This window comes from Trachypithecus francoisi, unplaced genomic scaffold, assembly GCF_009764315.1.
Source record: "Trachypithecus francoisi isolate TF-2019V2 unplaced genomic scaffold, Tfra_2.0 Lachesis_group9, whole genome shotgun sequence".
NCBI lineage: Eukaryota > Metazoa > Chordata > Mammalia > Primates > Cercopithecidae > Trachypithecus > Trachypithecus francoisi.
The window spans coordinates 30,426,409-30,447,721 of NW_022681474.1; the positions used below are offsets into that span (position 1 = coordinate 30,426,409).

At 38.6% G+C, this 21,313-nt stretch overlaps 1 protein-coding gene across 2 annotated transcripts in view; it reads right to left on the reverse strand.

Annotated features, from left to right (window-relative positions):
- MPP7 (membrane palmitoylated protein 7) overlaps positions 1–21,313 on the reverse strand; it is a 303,028-nt gene that overhangs the window by 32,360 nt on the left and 249,355 nt on the right. For both annotated transcript variants that reach the window (XM_033209887.1, XM_033209886.1), the window contains one exon: positions 2,973–3,143. In XM_033209887.1, coding sequence (XP_033065778.1) covers positions 2,973–3,143 — 171 coding nt within the window. The remainder of the gene's footprint in view (positions 1–2,972; positions 3,144–21,313) is intronic.

Below are 21,313 nucleotides of genomic sequence, written 5' to 3' on the forward strand. Positions count from 1 at the left end.
CCCGATGACCCTTTCAACTGCTGACCAGTAGGGCTGGGGTTCCATTACACAGTTTTGAGGAGGTTGATTAAGGCACACCCATGAAGAAAGGCCAAGTTGTGTCAGAGGAGTTTAAAGCTTCAGAGAGTTCTAGACCCACGATGGTGGGGAAAGCTCACCAGAGCCTATGCCCCGCTGAATACAGCCCAAAACTCTGGACAGTGCACAAAAGGCAACAACCTGGGGACTCTGATGGCAAAAATAAAACTAGGCACAGTATAGATGGAGTCAAATCTGGAGAGGTGGCCTCCAAGATAATGAAGTTTCCCATTTTATTTTTCCCTCTTGCTATAGTCTCAATGTTTGTCCCCTCAAATTACATGTTGAAATTTGATCCCAGCATTGGAAGTGGGGCCCAAGGAGAGATGTTTGGGTCATAAGAGCAGATCCCTCATGAATAGATTAACACCCTCCCTGGGGTGAGGCAGTGGGGGAGTTTTCACTCTATTCATCCCCCAAGAAAGCTGGTTGTTAAGAAGAGCCTGACATCCCACCACTCCTGCTCCCTCTATCTCCATGTGATCTCTGCACACACAGGCTTCCCTTTGCCTTCCACCATGAGTCAAAGCAGCGTGAGACCCTCACCAGATGCCCAGACTTCCAGCTATTAGAACCGTGAGCCGAACAAATCATTTTTCTTTATGAATTACCCAATCTCAGGTATTCCTTTATAGCAACACACAACAGACTAACACATGTCTTTTCTTTTCTTTTCTTTTTTTAAATTAGAGAATCTTGCTCTGTTGCCCAGGCTGGAGTACCACTGTGCAATCTCAGTTCACTGCAACCTCCGCCTCCCAGGTTCAAGCAATTCTTGTGCCTCAATTTCCCAAGTAGCTGGGACTACAGGTGCCTGCCACTACACCTGACTAATTTTTATATTATTAGTAGAGACAGGGTCTTGCCATGTTGGGCAGGCTGGTCTTGAACTCCTGACCTCAGGTGATCCTCCTGGCTGAGCCTCCCAAAGCACTGGGATTACAGGCATTAGCCACCGTGCCCAGCCTCATTGCCATTTTATTACATGTCCCTCCCCCTGGCTGAGGAGAAGAGGCGACAGGCACAGAAGAGATGTTGCTGTGATCTGTGCTGGTGAAGGAGGCGGCACAGAAGGGACAGTGGGGTGGGAGAGGAGCAGGAGGTCTCAGGTAGCCCCAGTGAGCTGGGAAAGGCATGTTCTCTCATTGGCACACCTCTATAAGGATGAGAAGTAGGGCACTGCAAGCTATAAATAAATTCTTCCTCCTCCTCTGTGAGGAGGCTCAGTATAAATGGATTAGGAGATGTGGACATCATTAATAAAGGAAATTTTGAATTTTTTTTGAAGTATGTGAATATGTGTTTCAAAATAACGCAAACAATCGTAATATGTAATGATGCTAGTGTTCATTTCCAGGACCTACAGACGTGAGAAACTGCATCATTTCCCATGAGTCACCCACCACCTCTCAATGAACTGCATGGGTTGTAACCTTTCAAAGGACTCCATCTTACTAAGTCGGGGTAATTCTCAGCTTCTCCATTGATTCTCATTTCCATCAGTATCATCATGAGTTTATAAAAGAACAATTGACAAGAGTGATATGGTTTGACTCTGTGTCCCCACCCAAATCTCACGTTGAACTGTAATTGGGAGAGGGACCTGGTGGGAGGTAGCCAGATCACAGAGGTGGATTTCCCCCATGCTGTTCCCATAATAATGAGTTCTCACGAGATCTGATGGTCTAAAAGCGTGTGGCACGTCCCCGTCGCTCTCACTCTCTCTCCCCTGCTGTCATGTGAAACCCACATCTGTTTTCCCTTCACCGTCTGTCACGATTGTTAAGTTTCCTGAGGGCTCCCAGTCATGCTTCCTGTATAGCCTGTGGAACTGTGAGTCAATTAAACCTCTTTTCTTCATAAATTACCCAGTCTCATGTAATTATAGCAGTGTGAGAATGTACCAATACAAAGAGACACCATGCTCTTCTACTCCAAAACTTTTCTAAAATCATTGGCTTTGATCCTGGAAGTTTAAATATCTCTCACTACGTTTTTAAAGAAATGCATTGAGGATGAAATGAAGATACATGGAGCTTGTGGCTGCTCACACCTGTGAAGGGTGCACAAGATAGATGCTAGGATGCAAATTTGAGTCAAGGCAACTGATGTTTGTGAAAATACCCCAATTCCTTTATTAACTACCTTTTTATTTTGAGACAGATCTCGCTCTGTCACCCAGGATGGAGTGCAGTGGTGCAATCTTGGCTCACTGCAACCTCCACCTCCCAGGTTCAAGTTATTCTCCTGCCTCAGCCTCCTAAGTAGCTGAGACTACAGGACTGTGCCACCATGCCTGGCTAATTTTTGTATTTTTGTAGAGATGGGGCTTCACCATGTTGGCCAAGCTGGTCTCAAACTCCTGACCTCAAGTGATCCTCCCGCGTTGGCCTCCCAAAGTACTGGGATTAAAGGTGTGAGCCACTGCATCCAGCCAATTATCAACTTTAAAGCGACTCTGCTGACTCTCTAGCTTGAAATATCCTAGAACTCTGCTGTAATACTTTATTTTGCTGAAGGTCTCAATGCCATCTGAAGCTTGTCCCATGCTGCTGCCTCAAAATGCTTTGAAACGAACTTGCATTGTGTTCAAAAATATTCATTTCTATTATCTAATTGCCCTGATGTATGCTTCATATATTACAACAGTGTTTGCTATCCCCACTTGACAAAGGTTCCACTAAAATGACAGTACCATTCTTCAGAGATATCTTAAAAGTCTCTGCAAGTCAATTAAGTAAAAAAAAAATGAAGATTTTGTTTCAGAGAAAAGACAAAAGTGTTCAAGAGGAGGAGATTTTTAGCTGGAAAACTTCAAGTATGATTCACTTTGAAGAGAAATTCTTACTAGCTCACTGATTTCCTCAGAATTACACACAGAAACAAGCACTTACCAACCAAGACAACGAGTCTGTATTTCTCATTAGTTTGTCGCCGATACGGTGTCACTTCTTCATACGTGGGCACGTCAGCTGTGTCGTACTGATCACTCTTCTTGCATTCATACATGGACTTATTTGTTTTCTTATCTTTTCTACTAAGACGAAAACTTCTTCTAAAACCAGCTGCAAATATCAAAATAAATATATATTTTAGTGACATGAACCAAAAACAAAACCCTCAAAAAACAAAAATAAAAAAACCTCAGAGTTGGGTTGGATTTTATTCATGATAATATTGGTTTATTAAAGTAAAACCCTAATGTTTTAGAGACAGGGTTTCACTCTGTTGCCCAACCTGGAGAGCAGTGGCGCCATCATAGATCACTGCAGTGTTGAACTCCTGGGCTCGAGCAATCCTCCTGCCTCAGACTCCCAGGCAGCTGGAACTACAGGCACATGTTGCCATGCCTGGCTAACTTTTAAAATATTTTGTAGAGACAGGGTCTTGCTATGTTGCCTAGGCTGCTCTTGAATTTCTGGCCTCAAGCAATCCCCCCACTTTAGCTTCCCAAAGTGTTGGGATTACAGGTATGAGCCACTGTGCCCGGCCTATTTCATCATAATATTGTTAGAATGTTTTCAGTAAGAAAAAAATAATAGTACACAATTTTATTGAAACAGTAACTTAGAATTAATATTTATTTATGTAGTTATAATAATGTAAATTGTATTTGGTTTAAACAATAGAGAGCTCTGTTGAAAAATCATTGAGTAAAATAACTGTATAATAAAGCAAAATAAGTCAGAAGTCATAATTTATCAAGAACTGATTGATATGAAAAACACATTTGATATGAAAAAGCTAAAAACACTGTAAAAGCATTTTAAGTGTAAACAAGTTCTCTCATTCATGAACATTAACAAAGTTTCTATTACATCCTAAGCATAACCTAACAACGTACCCATGGCACAGGCAGCATCTATTGTTAAATAAGAAGAGAACTAAATTAGGGAGTGTGTCGTGTAGTGTATGCTTATGTGTCAGTCAGGCTGACAGAAGAAGGCTCACTCACTCAACAATTAGTTGGTCTTCAGCAAGTCAGTTAGCTTTAACTGGACTCCAGAGGATGGAATAAATGATCAAGCCTCAGGTTCTCTTCTCTAATGGAAATTCTATGGTTTCATAATGTGACTGACACATGAAATTAAATAGAGCCAGGCGCGGTGGCTCATACCCATAATCCCAGCACTTTGGGAAGCCAAGGAGGGCAGATCGCTTGAGCCCAGGAGTTTAAGACCAGCTGGGGCAACATGGAGAAACCCCATCTCTACTAAAAAGACAAAAAAATTGCTAAGCCTGGTGGTGCACACCTATAATCTCAGCTACTCGGGAGGCTGAGACAGGAGAATCGCCTGAACTCAAGAGACAGAGTGTGCAGTGAGCCATGATCGTACCACTGCACTCTAGCCTAGGTGACAGAGTAAGACTCCATCTCATAAACAAAACAAAACAAAAAACCCTTATATATATTTTATATCAGCTGCAAAGTTAGAAATAAAATACAAGTACATTTTAAAGGTATAAAAATAAATTCTCTTCAAAAAGAATATTCATCAACTTTGAAAAATAGATAACTTTTTTTTTTTTTTTTTGAGATGGAGTTTTGCTCTTGTCATCCAGGCTAGAGTGCAATGGCACAATCTCAGCTCACTGCAACCTCTGCCTCCTGGGTTCAAGTGATTCTACTGCCTCAGTTTCCTAAGTAGCTGGGATTACAGGCACACACCACCACACCCGGCTAACTTTTGTATTTTCAGTAGAGACGGGGTTTCACCACATTGGCCAGGCTCATCTCGAACTTCTGACCTCAGGTAATCCGCCCTTCTCAGCCTCACAAACTGCTGAGATTACAGCCGTGAGCCACCATGCCCAGCCATAGCTATCTTTTTTATAAACAGAGGTATTTTGTAACAAAATGAAAAAAATGTAACAACTAATTTGCGTGGATTTTAGGGAATAGAGTTAGCTGTCTGCATCTGTGGGTTCCATCCACGTGGATTTAACCAATTATGGACTGAAATTTTTTTAACTGCATCTCTCTTGAGCATGTATTGACTGTTATTTCATCTGTATTGAGACTTTTGTCCTTGTCATTATTCCCTAAACAATAAGAGTATAACAACAATTTACATAGCATTTACAATGTATTAGGTATTACAAGTAATCTAGAGATGATTTAAAGTATACAGGAGGATGCGCATAGGTTACATGCAAGCACATATTTTATATCAGGGGCTTGAGCATCTGCAGATTTTAGTATCCAAGGGGTCTTGGAACCAATCTCCCATGGATGTCATAGGATGATTGCATAAAGGACATGAATAATTGTTACCATTGGGTTTAAGAAATTAACAGGATTCAAAATAAAGGAAATGTGAAACAACCACCAATGACTAACAATGGCTTTACGTGACTCACCTCATGGATTCAGAGTTTAATAAAAATCAATCAAGATATTAAGGACACAGTGACTAAAGTTCATCCGATAACATGTTTCTGTGGCCCTCTAAGAGTCACTCTGATTTTGAGAAGATATTTGAATTGAGAGACAAGGTTGTTTATAAAGGATCTAAAACAAGGAAGACAGTTGCTTTAAAGCTCCTTTACAAAGGTAAAGAGGAGAAGAGAACAGGACAAGTTGTAAACACGTGGTTATCTTATAAGACAGAGATGACATCCAAGGGAAGCTAGAAGGTAAATGCATCCCTCTGGCCCTAGGATGAGAAAAAGAGGTGTGATTCTAAAATCACACGTGCAGAGAGGATTCAAACTTCTATGAAAAGTGCCAGAGAAAAAGCCGTCTATGACTCTTTGTTCATCTTGTTTTCTAGGTTATAGGGAAAGTTTCATAGAATCCAGAAAAGGGACCCTTTCTTTTTTTTTTTTTTTTTTTTTTTTTTTTTTTTTTAGACAGGGTCTGCCTCTGTTGACCAGGCTGGAGTGCAGTGGCACGATCTTGGTTCTCTGAAACCTCTGCCTCCCAGGCTCAAGCCATCTTCCCACCTCAGCCCCCTGAGTAGCTGGGACCACAGGCATGTGCCACCAAACCTGGCTTTTTTTTTTTTTTTTTGGTATCGATAAGGTTTTGCCATGTTGCCCAGGTTGGTCTTGAAGGCCTGAGCTTCAAGATCTCACCACCTCAGCCTCCCAAAGTGCTGGAATTATAGGCATGAGACACCGAACCCAGCCATCTTCCTATCACAGACATCACACACCACACCAGAAGTAGTCAAGGTCCTCACAACTACCCCTCGTGCTTGAGCACAGTGATTCTCAGACAAGGGTCTCTTCCTAATTGCAGAATTTAGTTATCCCAAACCACCCCCAGCACCTACTCTATCCCTGGTGTGTGCTGGCCCAGACTGTAGCCCAGTATTAGCGGGGCTTCTGGTTTAGCACAAAGATGATACATGAGCTACTCTAACAACAAGTTAGAATGCTGGTATTTCACAGCATTCTAATTTCATGTTTCCACAGCTCTTGCCTCATGAGAGGCAATTACAGGATAAGCAGGTAGAACCATAAATTCCTTTATAATTTTTCCTTGTACAGAGGGAGGCTTGCTGTCAAGTCACTACAAACTTTTGACACAGGAATGGATATAACAAGAACATAAATGCTTCATCCACAGGAAATAACATCCGAAAGTAAAAACCTGACAAATTTCTGATGAGCTAAATCACAGCTAAACCTTGAATTTCAATGTGCTTACCTAACTGAGTCTTTACAATTCACTTAAGTTTTTACTTTCCTTTTTTTTTTTTTTTTTTTTTTCTTGAGACAGGGTCTCACTTCTGTGGCTCAGGCTGGAGTGCAGTGCTGCAAACTCAGCTCACCGCAGGCTCCGCCTCCCAGGTTCAAGCGATTGGCATGCCTCGGCCTCCTGAGTAGCTGGGACTACAGATGCCCGCCATCACACCCAGCTAAATTTTGTATTTTTAGTAGAGATGAGGTTCCTCCATGTTGGCCAGGCTGGTCTTGGACTGCTGACCTCAGGAGATCCACCTGCCTTGGCCTCCCAAAGTGCTGAGCCACCACACCCAGCCAAGTTTTTACTTTCATCATAAACAATGAGTTAGAGAGGAAAAGAGAGAAGATAATCAGATCTCTTAAGGTGATGTTGCACAAGCGTCAAAAGTTGGGGACCATGTTGCATAGATAGTTGGGTGATGTTAGTTGTGCAACGCTTGTTACAGAACAGGTGCTTGATAAACGTTTACTGAATGGAAGTAATTTTAAAAGGCAGCAACAAAAACTTTATTACCATTCCTGTTTCATCTGCTTCATGTAAATTTTAACAAAGAAAGCATGACACATTAGGCATTTTCTAAGAGTTAAAATTCTAAGAGGTGTCAAAGGCTAACGCTCTGCAAACAAGAAAGCCTTAGAGCTGGAAGAAACTCAGAAGGTCATCTGAGCCTGCTCTTTGCCGGGCACACACGGTGCCGCCATACACTGCACTTGTTCACATCAGTTTTTCTGTAGCAACACCAATCAATTCACACAGGTTATGAAGCTTTAGTGCCGTGAACACACAGGAATTCACACAGGTTCTGAAGCTTCACTGCCTTGAATGATATTTTACAATGCAAAGGCAGTGAGGTCGCCACAGGGGTTCCGTGGGAGTAGCTGGTCACTGATTGTTACCAAGCAGAGGCTGGCAGAGTGATCCGGACCAGTACCTAGGCTCTGCTGACTTACTGCTCTACAAGGCTCATTTCCTCTACTTTAAAATACAAATTATAGTAGTATCTGCCTCACAAGGTGGTTAAGGATCAAATAATTCATGTAAAGCTTTCGGTCCCATCTGTGGCATATGGTAAGTGTTGTACATGTTAGCTACAGATTCATGCTACAATGCCTCCAACTACTTAAAAGAACCTTGAAGGCAGGAACATGTATCCCGGTAGTCCCACAGCACAGAGTCTAGCAAAAATAAAAGAAAGCGGGGCAAGGAGGGGGAGTTAAGAGGCTCACTAATAAGTTTCAAATTGACCAATAGTATAAAACAGACAAAACGTTAAAATTAAAGCCAGATTTAAATATGTTAAATATTGTAGATGCCTAAAGTACCTTATTAAGTATTAAGACATTTTAAATACAACAGAAATAGTCAGGTGTGGTGGCGCATGCCTATAATCCCAGCTACTTGGGAGGCTGAGGCATGAGAATCACTTGAATCCAGTAGGTGGAGGTTACAGGAGCCAACATCCTGCCACTGCACTCCAGCCTAGGCAACAGAGCAAGACCTTGTCTCTAAATAAATAAATAAATAAGTTTTAAAAACACAATGGAAAGGTTTAGCATGTATTAACTATTTTTTCATTTGTCTTCATAGATTCTCTTTCTAGGGATATAGCTATTTATTACGATATTTACATTTAAAGAAAGTATCCTTTCCTTTGGTCTTACTTTTTACTTACTCCCCTGATTCACAAATACATATTAATACTCTATATTTACATACACACACATCTGATATACATACACACATATGCATATATGTGCACAGACACATATATACATGTACATACATATATATGTATACACATACACAGGGTGAGAAGAAGGAAAAATCGCCAGCCCAGACAACCAATAAAATAGCCAGAACAAAAGATATAGCAAGAGTTATGAAATTCAGAGTATTTATTTGTGATGATTTTTCAGCCTGCCCCATACTCCTAAGGGCAATTTTTCTAGAATCTGCCCCCCATGGGTAGTCAGAGGTAACAGTACACTTAACACATCCTTCCAGGCAGTACAGAGGCTGTAATTTTCCAATTTCAGTAAAATAATGAGTGATGTGTCAGGACACCTTAGTTAAGTCTGAGCTTAAGGGAGAGTAATTCTGTGTCTGGAAAAGGGAGGTGATCATTTCTTGCCTTCAGATCTTCTCTTATTAAAAGGAAGACCAAAAAATGTGATCTTAAACTGAAAGTACACAGAGGATTCTTTTAGATAAACGTGAACCTCTTTGATTTCAGTTCACTTTCAGTGCAAAATTCTTAGCAAGAGCTGGCTTTAAAAAAGATGGAAGGGAAAGGGGTACATTAACAAGGAATTTAGAGTAAGGGAACAGCTTTACGTAAAAAATATTTTTCCTTACATTTCATGTTTTCGCAATTTGTAATTGGCTCAACATTTTTATGGACAGGCTTTTTCCAGGGAGCTTACCCACAGCTGCTAGAGATTTGTGTTTTTGAAAGGAACGGCACGTTTAGTTTATTACAATAGGAAAGTGACTTCAGAGTTAAGACTGCAGCTGCAGGTCAGTTCCTAATCACAGACACTGCTTATCTAATATTTTCCAGTAGAAATAATTTATGACTTGTTCATTTATCATTTAATTTATAGCTTTGCTTAAAGTTAAAAATCTAACTGTAAAGGGAGAGATCTCAGTTACTTGTTATTTGCTTCTTAGTTCAGTAAGACTGCAATAAACATCCCTTTATCCCATGTCACTGATGACTTCATTAGGGCAAATTGCTAGAAACTAGACAGATCCTGTCCAAATGTTTCTCAGATTGATTAATATCAATGTCCATTCCCACCAGCAGTATGTACAGTGGCCCATTTCACCATGCTCTCATCAAAGGACTTCTAATCTCTTTAAAATCTTTAGTGATTTGACAAGTGAAAACCGTACATCGTTGTTATTTTAACTGTTAGTGGAGTTGAGGGTATTTTTTTCATGTTTATTAGTCACTTGCATTTCTTACTTCTTCTGTAAATTGTTGGTTTATACATTTTGATCACTTTGTGACTAGAGTCTTCATAAATACATAGACACAGGTCTCTTTTAATAAGGTCATGAGCCCTTTGTTTTGTTAAAAAGACGTAAGGTTTTCTATTTTCCTTTTTAACTGTCATCATAAAGAAATTTAAACTGTTTATGTGTTTGAATTTATAAATATCTTTCCTTTGTGATTCCTTCCATTGTTTCTATAACTTTTCCATCTTAGTTCTGATAAATACTCACCAATATTTTCTGAAGTGTTAAAAAGCAGGTTACATGGCTTTACACTTAATTTTTTAATTCCATCTGGAATTACTGACATGTAATCATGATGAAATCAGACCTGGGAAGTGTGGCTGTAACTTTATATTTTTCTAAATAATTAACCAATGGTCCCAGAAATACTCAACAATCCTTTTACTACTTTAATGTTGACACATACGTTGTACTGAAATACCAGATGGTACATTATTATGCCATGACAGAAAAAGGTGATTCTTGGTCTAAATTTAGCTTCTCTTTTTATTTTTATTTATTTGTTATTTTGAGAAAGAGTCTCATTCTGTCATCCAGGCTGAAGTAAAGTGGTGCGATCATGGCTCAGTGCAGCCTCAAACCCCTGGGGTCTAGCGATTCTCCCACCTCAGCCTCCCAAGCAGCTGGACATACAGGCACATGCCACCACACCCGGTTACTTTTCAAAAATTTTATTTTGTAGAGATGGGATCTCACTAGGTTGCACAGGCTAACCTCAAACTCCTAGCCCCACCTCAGTCTCCCAAAGTGCTAGGTTTATGGACATGAGCCACCATACCTCGCCTTTCATTCTCTTTTTAATATCAATACCAAAACAACAGTGTAAGTGGTGGTAGTGGTTGATATTTGTCCGGCACATACTAGATGACAGGCACTACTCAAAGTGCTTTATGTGGGATGAATTTAATTCTCACAGCAACCCTATGAGGTGGGTATAACAATCCATGTGTTTAAGTAGACTCTTCAGTGTAATAAATAAAGACGGCCAAAGCTTTGGTTCAAGTATTAAATGATAAAATGAAGTCAAGAAGAAAGTTTGAAATATTACCCTATATACACAGATGCAGAACAGAAGAAAATGAATTTAGCTTATTTCTATTACATTATGTTAGGTATGAAATAATCTAATAGAAAAAATTAACAAAGAGAACCAATGGTTTAACTTACGGATTAAAAACATAATTTTTTTCCTGACGGAAGACATTTTCCAAATATAAGGAAACACATTTTAATACTCCTCTGTATTGAAAATACAAAAATATGTAAGGCAGTGTCATTGGCTCCCAACCACTAGGGGACACAAAACTTACTCTCAAATACTTGTAATTTAAGGTGTTTTCACAACGCAGGCCCGTGACTAGAAAATAAAACTTTTTGCAAGTATTCCAGTCACTCTAATTTCTCTTAAGTAAAAAATTTTAAAACTTGAGCAGTTGCGATTTGGTCGCTTTCAAAGTTATTTCTCGATATTGCATTTGTAAAACATTATTCATCAATAGAGTATTAATCTTAATGCTTACATACATAAATTAAGAATCATTTGTTATTAAAATAAGTTTCATATTATACATATTATAACTACCTATGCTATAATTTCAAGTGTTAGCAATATTTTTTTTTCTTTTTTTTTGAGACGGAGTCTCGCTCTGTCGCCCAGGCTGGAGTGCAGTGGCAGTATCTCGGCTCACTGCAAGCTCCGCCTCCCGGGTTTATGCCACCGCAGCCGGCCAATATTTTTTAACAATTAAAAAACCTGGAAGCAACCACGATATGCAGAAGCATGGAAATGATTGATGAAATTATAAAACACCTTCTCAAAGAAATGGAGTTGAAACTATCAAAATTATGAAACTACATAGTACCTTAGAAATGCATTTCATATAATAAATGGAAAAAAACAGACAGGATACAATAATCATACTCACACTATGAGTTTTACCTTTTTACTAACATAAAGACTGTTATGGATACAGAAATATAGAAGAAAACATATTTTTTTAAAAGACAATGGTTGTGTTAGGTAGAGAGGGCTGTGGACAATAATTTGTTCTACTTTTCAAACTTACTATAATATTATGTATTTTTCAAAATTACTATAATATATAATTATATAAAACTACATAATTTCAAATTTGTAATTTGAAAAAGAAAACACAAAGTTCACAATATATGAAGAAACAAACAAATGAAATCCGTATTGGCAGATGTAGTTGTGTGGTTATACCAGCATGTAACACAAAATACACATTGGTTATGTCTCAGAGGCAAGTTCTAATCATCTATCTTTTTCAGTGATTATGGTAACAGACCAAATTTGTATATTAACAATAGTTAGGAATAGCCACATAAATTCAAGCATAAAGCAAGCAACAAAAGCAAAAATCACGGAAGAGTATAAAAAATGAGAATATAAGAAGTTAAGATTAAGGGCAGGGAAGAGAGAGAAGCAGAAATCTCACCTAAGCAGTAACGATGAAAAAAAGAGAAGTACTTATGGTTTTGAAACTTACAACCAAACTAATAAAATGGATAAAAAATCTTTTCTAAAATCACAAATTAGTGTATTATTTGGCTCCTACAAATACGTAATTTCAATGTAAACTTGTAATGCAAATATTTGTAATTTTAATGATCTCACTTTTTAATAAAATATTGACCTTTAAGATGGCATTTTATTAAAAATACATGATCATTTTAGCTACAAACATGCCCATTAACATAAAAGACCCTCAAGCAAAGTCAAGACAACTCACCACCCACACTAATAGCCTCCAAAAATCCCACATGTGAATGAGGGGAAAATGGGACTTGGCTTTCTGTCAACTCAAAGAAAATCAATAATATTACATTACCACCTGCAATTTTTCAAATGGGACAGTTTCAATCTTTGATGACATTTCTTTTACATAACCAACCTGGTCTAATAGATAGTATGCATTTCTAATGTTAAAAATAAGTTTTTAATATGTTTAAATGTTATACATGTTTATAGCATGGGAAAAGAGGTCTTCGTGAAATAGTCTTGACTCATAGAGGTTTAGAGAAGGAGCCACTCCAAAGTTCCTAAGGTTTTAAGGAATACATTTGTTTGATGCAAACACAGTCTAGAAAACTGCTTAATTTTTTCAATGGAGGAAAAAAAAAATTTAAATTTTTTTCTCACCTTAAAATTACTAAAATGCAGATTTTTTTAATCAGAAGACTTTTTAAAATCATTGTATGAAAGTTATTTTTTTGCATCTTAAAAATCAGATTCCTTTGACCAAGCAAATAACTGATTCAATAGGTACCTTAACTATAAGGGAAAAAAAAAATTTACTACAAGTGAACTTCTTAAGAAGATTTTTTTTTAAAAATGGAGACATTAATAAAAACTAAGCAGCTGGAAATTATTATACGATATTAGGTTTCTGACAACAAAACATTGAACATTTCTACTAATATAAACATTTTGAATACAATGTCAGTGCTGTTGTAATAGTGCAAATCATAACCAACATAGTAACATGATCTTAATAGAAAATTATTATCAAAATGATGCTCACATTATATGCCAATCATAAAATTATCCCAAAGACTACAGAGGATAATTAAGAACATCTTACAGTAACAAACAAGTAAAAATCTTGGGAGGAGGTTTAAACTGAGAAGAAATGCTAAATCTAGATGTATTGAAATCTAAAGAGGCTAGGTTAGTTAGCTTCCATATTGATCTTACAAAACAATGTCAGAAAAAAATCACCAAAGAAAAATGAACATTTTCATGGATTATATTAGCCAACTACACACATGCTAATTTTGTAGATAAAGGGGAAAAAGGCTTTCAAACATACTATTAGAAAATTCATCTCTGCAATGTTGCAGGTTCAAAGTTGCTCTCAGTAAATGTAAAGAAATATTCACATGCCATAAATACCCTTAAGTCTTTCAGCTCACCTCAGGCTAAAAATAAACATAGAAACTCAAAGTACCTAATGAAACCACAGAAGTTAATAAAAGATATCAATCTGCAATTTTCAAAGAAAAATAATACTTAGGTCTTTAAAAGTTTTCCTGATACCACTGACAATTTGTTTTAAAGTACAGCACAGAACATCACCATAAAAAAAGAGAGAGAAGAATCCATATGAGAATTTAATTTTTTGCAAGCCAGCTAATAAATAAGTTCTTACTTATCTCTTCAAAATTATGAGAAAATACAGTTATGTATATGTAAAATTGTATATAAAAATATAGTTCCGAACAGAGAGAAAAACTGATTTGAAATTTTAATATGTTTTTTTCAGTTGAGTCCGTGCAACCTAAAATTCTCCAAGCAGAAATGGTTTCTTTCTGTCAGAAAAAATATTTCCAAGTAGTATTCCAGACATGCTGAGATTATGCAGTGTTCTTTCGTATTCAAGAAAGAACCTGTGTCACTTTTGAAAGAATGCTTCTAAATGTTCTCTATGCATAAATATTATGTTTTGGAAAAATATTAAGGTAGTAATATTTAGACACAGCTGTACTTAATTTGCATGACATTCTTTAATAAAATGATTGAATATTGAATAAATGGGAATTTTTACTGGATTTATAAAACATGCAGATAACTTGTTGAAGATCAGTGTGGCTTCAACATAGGAGGACAGACAGAAATAAACAGGATTAGGAAAAAACACCTAGGAATAGATGTGGGTAAATAATAACATTTGAAAGAAATAACAACAGACAGTTTCATTTTTATTTAACTTTATGGCAAATCCCTCTTAAGTTACATTAAGTCCCCAAACTGATCGTGTTTTAAAAGAATGTATGAAGTACTCCAGAGCAAGGGCAAAAGTGAGAAAAAGTGACTTTTCAGGAAATTATTTGTAAGAAAGTACGTTAGAAAAGAGATGCATGATAAGTGATGCTTTGTGAATTGATTAGAACAAGTTTTCTATAATGAATTAGCCAGAGCAAAACAGTCTGTAAATCTGATTAATGTTACAAAAAAATTACTCTTCATATGGATTATTTTGTACTGCAGTAGGAAAAAGCAGAATTTTTAATGCTGACTGTTCAACCATCGAGAAGCAATTATACTTTGGAAGCAAACACACTGTTCTGGAAAACCAAAAATAAACTAACTTCCATGCCATCCACCAAAGCTAAGCAAAATTTTCAAAAGCCTATAGAAGAAGTGAATTTTTTCTAATAATTCGTATATATGCAAGTATATACATAAACATACATGATTTGACAATCTTTATATACAGGCAGCCCCCGACTTACAGAGATTCAACTTTAAATGGTGTAAATTTCAGCAATTCATATTTACAGCATATTAGCAATTTACCTTCATGTTGTTACTATGATTTAATTTCTTTTTAAGAGAGAGGGTCTCACTCTGTCACCCAGGCTGTAGTGGCAGCATTGTAGGTCACTGCAGCCTTGAACTCCTGGCCTCAAGCGATCCTCTCGCCTCAGCGTCTGGAGTAGTTGGGATTACAGGTGTGCGCCACTGCACTTGGATTATTACAAAATTTTATGCAAACTACATACAACTTACATTGCCCAGTGAGCTTTCTCCTTTCTTTTAATAATAAAAGCCAAACCTCTTTCATTAATAAACATGCTAACCTCTAAGAAATGGGTATGTTACAGGTCAGTAAGAATCATACCACATAGTGTACTTTCACATCAGTGATAGCTTATTAAATATGGTTTTAAAGTATAATTCTCATACAAATTGGTATTTAAATCTTGGAGTGTCATAGATCTCTACTTGGATGCCAAGTGGAATCCCTGAACTTTTCCTCAGCCCAACCTACTCCTCCGCAGTCTTTCCCATCTCAGTAAATAGTAACTCCTTTTTGTAGCTACTAAATCCAAAAACCATACACCCATCCTTGGTTCGCCAATTTGTCAGGAAATCTCCTCAGTTCTACCATCAAAATATATCCAGAATGGGATATCTTCTCACCACCTCCATAGATAACATCTGCTTCCAACCACAATCATTGCCTGCCTGAATGACTACAGAAGCTCCCTGCTTCTGCTCTTTCTCCCTCAAAATCCATTCCCAACAGATCAGCCAGCATGACCCTTACAAATAGAAGGCAGTTCATGTTACTGCTCTGCTTAGAGCCCTTCAATGATCTGGAGTGTAAGAGCCAAAGTTCCTCCTCCCACAAACATTCCGTTATCTCGACTTCCATTCCTATCACTCTCCCCATTCACTCTGCTCTGGTCACTCTGGTCTCTTGACCCATCTTTAGGGCCTTTGCACACAGTTATGCACAATGCATCCTGTCTCAGGGCCTTTGTACACGCTGTTGGAGGGTCTGCTCACATGCATCCTGTCTCGGGACCTTTGCACACACTGTGGGGGCCTGTACACATGCATCCTGTCTTGGGGCCTTTGCACACGTTGTTGGCAGCCTGTGCACATGCATCCTGTCTCAGGGCCTTTGCACATGCTTGTGCCACTGTTTGGAATGCTTATTCCCAACAAGGCTCACTTAGGTTTTTGCTCAAACATGGCCTTCTCAGGGAGGCCTTCTTTGACCACCATATTTAAATTTGAAACGCCCATTTTCTCAGCTCCCTCATCACCCCATCTCCGTTTCCACGTTACTTTTCTTCTTAGTACTTTATTACCATCTAACAAATTATTCAGCAATCTGTCTCCACTCCTACTCCCAACACAGAAGTGCTAGAAAAGGAGGATGTTTGTTTTGTTGAAACTCCAGTGCCCAGAACAGCATCTAGAATGCAAAAGGCACTCAAAAAATTTTTTTAAATAAAATCCAGAAATAGCATTATAAGAAAGTGATATTCGATAAATACCAGAAGAAAATGCCAACCAGAGCTAAGGTGGTTCTCTCTCGACAGAGGCCACAGGAATGGGGAGGAAGGGGAGGAAAGGAGACTCCCACTTTGGGTTGCCGGTCATCTGCATCAACCAAATGCATATAGTACTTGGAAGAAAACATACAATTTTAGGTTTATTTTTATTTTTTTATTTTTATTTTTTGAGATGGAGTCTCGCTCTATTGCCCAGGCTGGAGTACAGTGATGCGATCTCAGCTCACTCCTAGCTCCACCTCCTGGGTTCACACCATTCTCCTGCCTCAGCCTCCCGAGTAGCTGGGACTACAGGCGCCCGCCACCACGCCTGGCTAATTTTTGTATTTTTAGTAGAGACGGGGTTTCACCGTATTAGCCAGGATGGTCTCGATCTCCTGACCTCGTGATCTGCCCGCCTCAGCCTCCCAAAGTGCTGGGATTACAGGCACGAGCCCCCGCGCCTGGCCACAATTTTAAATTATTTTAAATAATTTTGGTATGAGGAATACAAAAAGAAAACAGAAGACAAAAAGGAAGTGATTCACAGATTTGTGAAAAGAACAATACCTATATGCTCTAAAATATAGCACAGAAAAAGTTAAAACACAACCAGAAGACCAGAAGAAAATGTGAGCAACAGAGAAGGGATGAATATTCGTAATAAAAGAAGAGCTCATCAAATTAACAGAAGACTGATGAATAACCCAACCAAAAAAAGGGGGTTAAGAAATGGTTAAGAGGAGGCCGGGCGCGGTGGCTCAAGCCTGTAATCCCAGCACTTTGGGAGGCCGAGGCAGGCGGATCACAAGGTCAGGAGATCGAGACCATCCTGGCTAACATGGTGAAACCCCGTCTCTACTAAAAAATACAAAAAAAAAAAACTAGCCGGGCGAGGTGGCGGGCGCCTGTAGTCCCAGCTACTCGTGAGGCTGAGGCGGGAGAATGGCATGAACCCGGGAGGCGGAGCTTGCAGTGAGCTGAGATCCGGCCACCGCACTCCAGCCCGGGCCACAGAGCGAGACTCCGTCTCAAAAAAAAAAAAAAAGAAAAGAAATGGTTAAGAGGAAAAAAGTGGGAGGGGGAGGAAAACTACTAAAAAGTCCCACAATTACAATAAGTCCCAGAACATTTTAACACGTTTGCTAAACACATATGTTTATCATAAAATAGTTTTGCCATTTATGTTAGCATGTTGCTTAGGAGCCTTGTTTTAAAACCACATAAGATCTGTAGGAATTTTTAGGATTTGGCTTTGCGGGAAAAACAGAATTCCACAAGACAATCAATTTTCTCAAGCTATTTGTAACAAAGTAACTTTTTAGCAATATGTTCTTTTTTAAATGGGAGACTATGATCAAACTTGCTTATTCTACAAAAGAACTAATGTCAAATCTTTGAGCATTAGTTGAAGTGTTACCATAAAAGAAGAGACTTTTATCAGCAACACTATTCATTTATCTGTCCTACTATTTCACTGTGGAGGGACGTATTCTTTTTAAAAGTCTTTTTATATCGTATGACTCTCTTCTCAGGTATCCTCCTAGGTTTCCTTATCGTGGTGGTTATCTCAAGGAACTTCCAGGTGCACAAACCTTGTGGTTGTCTCTTGCACACATTAGAATACGTATTTAGACCAGGAGGACATAAAGAAATGCTGTCATGATGCACATATACTAAAACACACTGGCCACATTTTTCCCTTTGCCATACTCAAGGATGGAAATGAAACTATTTTTTCTAAGACCAAGAGTTGAAAGGAGTGAAAAGCTGGTACTTTATAATCCCAGCTACTTGCGAGGCTGAGGCAGGAGAATCACTTAAACCAGGGAGTCAGAGGTTGCAGTGAGCCAAGATCACGCCACTGCACTCTAGCCTGTAGACAGAGCGAGACTCCATCACAAAAAAAAGAAAGAAAAACAAAACAAAACAAAACAAAAAATCCTGTCAAAGCCAGGTAGGCAGAAAGACCTTAAGTTATCCATTTGCCAATAGGAATATATTTTGCATATCAGCCCTTGAAGAAACATGTTGTCTCATTTTTCTAGAAATACTCTTGGGTTACCTTTACTTTCCCATGGTTGAGAATATGGATACAAAGAAATACTTTGCTCTTGTAGCACAAGCACCAGCACAATTGTTAGGATAATGGTAACTGACAACCTGTCTGGGAATTGGCAAGTAATGAGGAATGGTGTGGACTGCAATGAACTGGAGTGCTCTTAATCTCTCCATTAAGGAATCAGTTATAACACAGCTCAGCTAATTATTATTATTTTGAGACAGAGTATGGCTCTGTTTGCCCAGGTTGGAATACAATGGTGCGATCTCAGTTCACTACAACCTCCGCCTCCTAAGTTTAAGCAATTCTCCTGCCTCAACCTCCTGAGTAACTTGGATTACAGGCATGCGCCACCATGCCCAGCTAATTTTTGTATTTTTAGTAGAGACGGGGTTTCGTCATGTTGGCCAGGCTGGTCTTGAACTCCTGAGTGTCCTTCTCCTCCAGAGTGTCTGTGAGCCACCAGTTTGATATGAATTATTACATGACTCATGCTATTCTCATTCTACTTAGATGGTCCCCTGTCTTCTTCTATAATTGGGTGATGTAGAATGGTCTCTTGGAAGCACAAAGTTCACCACCTTTTCCAAAGAAATAATTTTGCTGGGCTGTGTGTTATCTGTATGTTTAACTTCACCTGCTAGTGCCAAATTCTTTTATCTAAACCCTGCCGTAGTTTTAAATTCCACCCAATCTAGTCTTATTTGGATGTTTTTCTCTAATGGAACTGATTTCTAAAACTGTGTTTCTAGACTATTACCTCTCACTACTAAAAGCAGAGAACTTACCAGGACACCTGTCCATAGCAGTGGGGAGAAAGTCAGAAGAGAAATGTAGGTGAAGATAAGTTTAATGCCTGTAACAATTTCTGGAGTCTTGCTTTTGTTTGTATTAATAACATCCCTTGGCATCTCCAAACTGGAGATTTCCTTAGAAAGTTAATCATAAGTTGATTATATTGGGGGCTGTTCAGCCGACGGTTATTTAGAGGGGTTATGGGAATAATAAGTCACAAGGAAACAAAATCAAAAAGATATTTGAAAGAAAAAGTTATTTTGAAGCTTTGAGTCATTTAACGGTTAACCACAGTTAATGATTTCCTTTTTCAGGTATTCAATTCTTTACCATTGGCTCGGTCATCTCTGCCTATAAAAATGAGATCATCCTCTCTCCCACTGCAGCACTCCAATCCTCAACTATAAAAACTGCCTCGGACTCAACTGTGATCCCTCCTCTGCTGTCAGCTCTGTCACTCCGTGACACCTTGCAATTTGGCTTCTGGTGACAATGTTTCTCAGATGTCAGCAGTGATTTTGCATTGCCAAATTCAACGGCATTTTGTCAGAACTCATTTTCTTTACGTGTTCTAAAGAAGCCCACATTTCTGATCACCCCTTGCTTTTGCACATCAATGTATAATATATTTACTGATTAAATACTCATTTTACAACACTCCTAAATGCTAGAAGACAGACACAGATTTAAAATCCATATTTTGTTCTTTGGATGAAATTTGATACAAAGAATAACACTGGGTGCCAAAATCTGGCAAAACTTTAATAAATGTGTAAATTACTTAACCTAAAACTTATGATCTCACATTATCCAGGACCAAACTAAATTTCCAGGCCCACCATCTACATATCATCGAACTTAAATATGTCCAGTGCTCTGTAAGTCATCTCTTTTCATGCTATTCTCTTCTATCTTTATCCCCCACACTATCTGGAATTACACCTAAACCTTGGTGTCCAGCTCTTATGGCCTCTCTTGTGGGACTGGGTCTCTGGTTGCTTCAGGCTGAGATGATCACCACCTTTTCAGAATCACAACATTTTATGTGACAGTCATCAGACAGTGCTTTACGCTGCAGTTTTCTATAATCTCTACTGTCTGATTGACTGCGTATAAGCCCTTAAAGTTAGGGAGTAGGTACCACTCTTCCTGTTTTTGAGAGATATAGAAGTGTGCAGTGATGTCCGTCCACATCTTCATACCTCCCTGTACCCAAGCTCTCAGGGGGTCTCCTTCCACAGTAACCCTGGCTTGGCCATGAGACTTGTTTCATCCAATGAGATATTAGCAGATCTGATGCAAGAAGAGGCTTCCTGAGCATTTATATCCTGGAGACTGTTTTCTCTTGCTGTTCTCTGGAACTCTGAGATCACTGCATAGGCCAGCTTTGCGAAAGGTGAAAGCCTCCATGAAACACAAACAAGTTCCCCGACCTGAGCACCCCCAAACCAACCAGACCCCAGCCAAGACCCCAGACTGAACAGATCCACCAAGCTGACCCAGGCCAGAAGAACCACATTGCTGACCACAGTATCAAGAGAATAAATGCTTGCTGTTTTAAGCCATTACAGTTTCTGGTGATGTAGGGGGAGGTGTTAATGGATGTACCGGGTATCTGGCACACTATATTATTCTGAAATGAGTAAAGAATACAATTTTAATAAAATCTCTCTCATCATTCAATTCTTACTTAGTAGATTTTCTCTAGCCTAGAAATTGAAATACTCCATATATCTGGAAAGGGTTTTCTAGTTTGTTTTGTAAAAGGAAAAATCAAAAGGCAGCAATTGTAAAAGATACAGTAAAAATATTCTGTCTCTGTAGATGGAGATGTGACTTCAGGATGCTCCATT